Genomic DNA, 7,217 nt, shown 5'->3' on the forward strand with positions numbered 1-7,217 from the left:
TGCTACAAACATCCAGACTGCAGAGCTCCCACGACTGTTGTGCTACTACAAAGTTCTGGGGAAGGCAGAGCCCCCAAAGCAGCCTATCATCACGAAGACCAAACTCATCAGCAGACGAGCTAAAGATTAAGGGGTATTGGAGGTACCTATGTCCTGGTAGCCTGAGGCCCACACATGCCGCCATAACCAACCAAACAAAACAAAAACAAACAAAAAAAGCACCAGGACTAAGACAAGGAAAAGGAATGTGCATTTGAATCCCTTTCAACAAACAGCATCATTTGATCAGCAACTAGGATATTCCTGGAGCAGAGGGGCCTTGAGGAGATCTCCAAGGAAGACAATCAAAGGAAGTGACTCCAGAAGAGAGTCATGTCTAGGAAAAAATACACACAACCACCATTCATAAATTTATATGAACAAGTTTTTTTTTTTTTTTTTTTTTTTTAGGTTTGAAATTGAGCATACATTCTGTTATTAGTCTGCATTGATGTTATTCACGTAGAAGATCGGAGCACCCTGGGGTGCAGCATAAAAGTGCTTGCCTGCCTCATGAAGACTCAGGTTCTGCCCCAGTCCACCAAATAGGAGCAGAGCAAATCAAATCAATGCACAATATGCCCAACAACAGAAGAGCCCTTTCTTTTCTACCATTAAGCAGGGGGTGGGGGAGATCTGGCTACAATTTTTTATTTGGTAAGAGGGGTGGGGCTCGATAGACCATTTGTTTCTATACACCTGAAAGCCATGTTTTAACACAAAACAAGACAATACCTCATTTACCAAGCTCAGGTCTGAGTCAAAACAGTATCTACTTGTGGTTTTGGTTTGAATAAAGCTAACAGAAGTGTGAACTAAAAAATAAAACAAAGCATACAATTCAGGCCAAAGGGCAACTTATTTTCATTGCACTATTCATTTTTATTAGAATTAAAAGGGGCAAGAGATCCAAATGTATGTGCAATGCCTTTAGAAAATAATTCACCGTTCTGTTCAAGTGCACACAAGCACACTAGAGCTGCACGGTTCAGCCTACAGTGTGTGCAATACTGATTGGTCCTTTCATGTGTCAGTTACTACTTGGAGCTGCTGATCATTTGCTGCCACCTTGAATGCAGCCAGAATTAACATTATGCAGAGCTTTAAAATATTTGTCTGTGTAGAGAAAAAAAGAGGTGCTAATTAGAAAATACAAAATTTTTATTCCAGAATTTACCCGAGCCACGAAACATTTTCAATTATCATTTTACTAGTTTAACAAGATGCAGGGGATGCCAATGAGCGACATGGATGACAAAGCTCAGGAAGCCAGGTCCAGTCCGTGGCTAGCTGTCCACCAGAGTAGGGATGGGGTAAGCTCAATTCTGTAGCAATGCAGTCCTGAGAAATTCTTACCATATTTTCACTTTTGCTGAATGAGCCCTAAACTTACATTCTGTGTCAATAAGTACCCCCTGAAGTCATATACTTAATGAAGCTTCTCAAAATTTGAAATTTTAGAGATGGGATGAAATGTATACAGCTGCTAACCCTTTGGAAATGGCTTTTATATAAAAAGTCTCCCTACTAAGACACAAAGATAATCATATCTAAAAGTCAATCCTCACAAACTCAAAGGGTAGTCCACCTCTATTACGTGCAATGTGAGGGTTTAAGAAAACACCAGAATTTGATTCAGTAAAATAAACAAGATTCTTATAGAATACAATTATAAATGTACCGAAAACCAACAGTGCCATCTGCTGACATAGAGGGCAATGCAAGTTGCTTTGAAAGCCAGCAGTGTGAAAGCGCCCAGAGTACACAGGCCACGTGGACTGCACACGGGAATCTACAGTCCAGAGAGCTGCTGCAGATTAGTGGGAGCCATACTCACCACCTTCCCTCCCAAACATCAACTATGGGATATTTCTCTAATATGTGAGACAAATTAGTGCTGGGTTGCAAACAGATTAATCTAAAATAAATCTGCCAAACATAACCACACTAAATTCCAAATCTTCCCTGCGGACTGCACTACACATTTATAAGTAAACCAATTAGGTCACTGGAAGGGAGATGGGGGACAGTCGAAAGAAATCAGCCAACTGTGCCACTGTGCTGTTTGTTTTTTTATTGTGTTTTCAATGGAGAAATACATCATCTGTTTACAAAATAGCTCTTGAAAAATACAAGGAGTACAGATACTATAAAACAAAGCAAACTTCAGTCATGAGACACTACTTACATCATGCGAAAGCAACAGTCTGATCTCCAGGTTATGAAAACTAGAATTAAAAAGTCACTACACAGAAAAGATCCACGGCTCCAGCCTGGTGAAACTTGGATGCAGTTACATGGAACGTTTATTAAACTGAATTTTTCCCCAATGTGTAAACAAAACGACAAGACTAATTCTGTGCCTGGTGATGTCATTCTAACTCTGGCTACACACACGGACACCGTTACACGTCACCTGTTAGCAGACCGTCTTCTTTACTCAAGTGGTTGAAGGAAGGGCAAGGTGACTGCAGAGCAAGAGGTGGAGAGTAGAAATACTGTTTATAAACAATGTAAGTGGTAAAAAGAAAGCCTTAATTAATGCATAGCTTAAGGGGAAAGACTATTCTCCAACTTTGGAAATTAATTGAGAAGGACAGGGAAGAGTTTAAGTAATTGCAGTTTAACATGAGAATGCTCAAACGTGTGATAGAATGCAGCGAGACAGAGGATTTAAAAACCCATGCTCACATAAAGATCTGATGCTACTGGTTTGCTTTATCCAGATTAACAAAGAATAAGTTTATCAACATCTGGCATCCCTCAGACGTCACAAAAAATGACGAGAATTCTGCTACTTAATTATGAGAAATTATTGTCTTTAAATGAGGTTTCTAATTTTTTGATAGAACAAAAAAATTCAAAAGTGGAGAGCTGACTAAAAGTCAAGTGCTTGCTAGAAATGATTTTTAAAATGTTTCTGTATGTAAAATTCACTGACAAATTTTGATAAACTGGTTAAAAATAAAAATTACTTTAAAAATCTGGAAGAAAATGCCTTTTTGTCCACTTTTAAAATTGTAAATCAATTTGTCTAAGACAGAGTTCTGTGGAGTGTACAAAAATCCTCTTAAAGATCAAATGGCAATCCTTGCGAGATGCTTCACAGGTATGGCTTTCAGTCATTCTCAAGTTCCAGCCATGGGACCAAAGGTAGTGTTCTGTGCCGTGTAGCTAAAGGGTCACCAGTTTCACGTCACGGCTTAGGAAAATACTGGCATTCTGGTTTCTGCGTAACAAGCCTTACCTTGTGTATACAAGCAAAGGGGGAAAAAGAAAGGCAAAGGGGGGAAGAGGAAGCGCTTTCGTTGTTTTGAAGAGAAGAAACTGAAGGCAAAACAGAGCTCCAGAAAGCTCAAGGAACAGACTGTTGGCAGACTGCTGATCTGTATGCACTATAAAACACCTCTATAAATAAAAGGAATATATATTTGTTAATCATAACCCCATCAAAGCCAAATGTCTCCTAATTTTTCTTTCAGTGTCCAAAGTATACCTTAGCATTGACAATTTACCCTAAGGGTCACAATGCCTCTTCAGGACGGAGCTAGGGGCTCTCTTGTCCTCTCTGAGGCAGAGCAGTACACCACAGCACAAGGCATCCAATTTAAAGACTAATTGTAAAGAAAATTCTTTGGGAAAAAAAAAATGAAAATCCATTAAGCTGAAAATCTAAAATTAGTTCTACTTTCTAATAAAAAATACATAAAAGTGCATCATCAGAATAAGGAGTTCTTATGCCAGTTTGTATTGCAAATTTTCCAAACAATGCATCACACATAAACCCAATCCGGATGTCAATTATGGATACAAACACAGCTTGAGGGTTTTGTTTTTCTTCCTTCTTAAAGGCAGTAATTTTTCTGAAATAGTTAATGCAACTGTTGCTAACACAGTAATAATCGTACTCCTGGCTTCGCATACTAACCTGGACCTCTGAGCAAGTGCTGATGAACCCAAGTAAGGGAGGTCACCAAACCCTAAATCCACTGTCAGTCATGTCTAGTCTTGTACCCTCCATTCTCCTTGTTTTTTTTCTTTCTTTTTTCTTTTCTTTTCTTTTCTTTTTTTTTTAAGCATCTGAAGACAACAGGTTGAGTTGGAAGATACTGTTTATGGACCCTGAGGTGGTTTTACCGATTCAGTCTCAGTTTTATTGAATTCTTGATAACAGGAATAGGATTTGCAGGGAGAGCAGGGATATCAGAAAGGTCTGTACTGGATGTTTTCTGGGAATAAAAGCAAAGAACACATCATGATTTAAAGCACTGTGATTTACAATGGGATATATTTCCCACTGCTTTATTTTCTAGGAAAAGACAGGGCTTTACTATAAGGAAAGTATTCGGAAAAAAGCAATTCTAATTGGTATAAAATGCAAATAAAAAGCAATTTTAAACAGTATAACATACAATGCAAATAAACATAACCAGTATAATCACATATATTCTATGCTTACAGAAATTTTCAAAACGCACAATTAGTAACAGTATTTTCATGATATATCAAAAGCCCTTCTAATAATTTCAAATGCAGATCTCATATTTTACCTATAAACAATTAAGTCGATGTTCGACTGTGTTTAGTTATACCAACAGCTCTAACCAGAAGAGGTTTTGGAGCGCCCTCATGTGGAAGAATGCTTAAATTCACCTGATACACAGAAGCATCAGTTTAGTTATTTTCTGACACTATAAATTATAAAATTAACTGTAAACAACTATACAATAATTTAATTATCCAAACCTTTAGGGAATTTTAAAAAGTGCATTAAAGAGATTATGTATCAAAGCATCTTTAACATTCAAAAAAGCAGAGGTAAATCATAAAATGCTTTATGAGAAGTTTGCAAAAGAGATACAGAATTTGAGAGCATTAGACAATGCTCCTCCCTCAAGCAGCTTCAGTATCAGTTAAATCAAAGCCAATCTACCTTCCTCTGACCTTTAATCCTGGATTATTCTGAAGCAATGGAGATGCTACCAATTCATATGTAATTACCTCAAGATGTGGCAACGACCACTTCCTCAGAAACAAGACCTTCCATACAATCACAGGATATAAGATGCATTCTTTAAAAGCAGCATAACTGAAGAGGCTTTTCTTTGACTGGTTTATAAATCCTTTTACATAAAAATACTTTAAAAGGCAACACCAACAGCTCGCCATGCTGAGGATATACTCAGTAAGACAAACTGCACGAAAAGGGCAGCAGTATGTAGATGAGTACCAGTACAAAGCACACGTCTCTCCTCATTATTCAGCTACCTCTCATTTTTTAATTGGTGAAACGTATAGAAATAAAAATAATTTCAGAAACTGAGCAGAACACTGTGGTATCGGTGGACTCATGTAGAGTATGTTTTCCATGACCACACAAACTCTGAGCCACAGCAGAGCATCATGGACATCTGGCTCAGGGATACTGCTCAGCTAATCCAATTAGTAAGTACTTTGAGAAAAAAACATTTATTTTTGTGCCTACATTCTGATGTGTAGTTTTTCGTTTGTTTGTTTTCAGTTTAAAAGGATTCAAGAAAAACTGTTTTAAAAACAAAATGAAGGTTTGCAAATCACTTAAGGTGAGACGGCTCATGTGCACAAGGAACTATCACAGCAAAAACAATCAATGACTAGGATTTATGTGCTGCATACCGAATAGTCAGTACTAAGACTAAACAGAAACACACCTTAAAAATTAAAAGATCAGGAAACCAAAGGCAGATCAGGAGAGCGTAGGCTACATATCGAGACCTTGTCTCAAAAAAAAAAAAAAAAAAACCCAGCTGTGCTTAAGTAATGGACAAATAAAGTAAAATGAAAATCTCCATAAGCCCCAAAAACAAGTCCCTAACAATCATTTGTTCTGTTTCACTGTCGGTCTTTGAACTATAAACAAACACTGACACCATCACAAACGTGAGTTGAGCTGAAGCATGTGCTGCAGCTGCCTCCTTTCCCTATGATGAGGGTCTCACCACACACTCAGGATAGTCTAGGCCCCAGGAGCTTGCCTGAGCCTCCCAGCAGCGGGGATGCCAGTGTATGCCACAACTCTGAGCCAGAGTATCTTAACAACCCAGTGACTGCCTGCCTTTAAACTCCAGGAAACTTACAGGCTTTAAGAAATCACTTCCCAAACAACATTTTAATCTAGCATCAACACTCACTTTAAATCAATATACCACTTTAACAGCAAAATCACTAACAAAACTCTCTTTGCTTTTGCATTTAGTACCTGAGAGGCCAACAGAGAAGCCGATGCCGGAACAGTTTCTGATTGAATCGCACTCGTCTCCATATCAACTTGTTCCTGGGAGACAAGGGATGGGGAGAGGGGAAGAAAGACTTTTAATAAAATAAAATAAAAAATTAAAGAGTATAAATGGGCATAGTGGCTAGTAAATTAGACAAATTAGCAAAAGGAAGGTGGGGAGAGATGTACTTACATGACATCACAGTATGTCATCAAACCCTGTTTTAGGTTATTTCTCCATTTCAGATATAAATTATAAGATGTGGTCAAAATAGCTCATGGTTCCCAAATATCACTAACATTTTAACAAGTACTAACTATGCAAGGCAGTTTACAAAATGTTACCCAGACAATAATAAACAGAACATAAACCCAAAGAAAGTTCTTAACTATGTGGGGAGAAAATGCATGCATAATGTTAGTAAATAAAATTACTCAAAGGGTCACAAAAATTGCCCCATATCTGTAGTTTAAGTAGCAAACACTCCTGTAAATGTCCCTTGCTTACGGTCTCTCCCACACTCCTCTATCTAACAATCAATGTCCCAGTTCTACTGTGTGTGCCATCAGTAAACACCTGGTGAACTGTGTCATCTCATGGCAGCTTCACTCTCTACAGTAGTGTATAAAATACACACAAACGGAAATACAGGTAAAAACATTTCTAAAATATGAAAACAGGAACCATAGTGCTTTCCCCAGGAAACTGAAAAGTGCAAGCGAGATATGAGCATGAAGAATGGAGAAGTGGAGCTTTTCACGAGGACTATTTAGAATATGTATCAAGTTCTTAAAAATTTATTAAATAAGCACAACGAGATGGCTGATATTTACAATACTGCAAGGCTGCAGTGGGAAGGTGCAAACTTGATTTTAATGGGAACAACTGCCGACAATATGCAACTAACGGAGTAAGGTGTGA

General features: G+C 38.0%; 1 protein-coding gene across 5 annotated transcripts in view; it reads right to left on the reverse strand.

Annotated features, from left to right (window-relative positions):
• Window positions 1–2,092: 2,092 nt before the first annotated feature.
• The window catches only part of Papola (poly(A) polymerase alpha), a 48,428-nt gene continuing 43,303 nt past the window's right edge, over window positions 2,093–7,217 (reverse strand). For all 5 annotated transcript variants that reach the window (XM_027416346.2, XM_027416343.2, XM_027416345.2 and 2 more), the window contains 2 exons: window positions 6,278–6,352; window positions 2,093–4,268 (listed from right to left, as the gene is read on the reverse strand). In XM_027416346.2, coding sequence (XP_027272147.1) covers window positions 4,173–4,268; window positions 6,278–6,352 — 171 coding nt within the window. In that variant the 3' untranslated portion in view covers window positions 2,093–4,172. The remainder of the gene's footprint in view (window positions 4,269–6,277; window positions 6,353–7,217) is intronic.

The sequence above is a fragment of the Cricetulus griseus genome, chromosome 5, assembly GCF_003668045.3.
Source record: "Cricetulus griseus strain 17A/GY chromosome 5, alternate assembly CriGri-PICRH-1.0, whole genome shotgun sequence".
In the NCBI taxonomy this organism is placed as follows: Eukaryota; Metazoa; Chordata; class Mammalia; order Rodentia; family Cricetidae; genus Cricetulus; species Cricetulus griseus.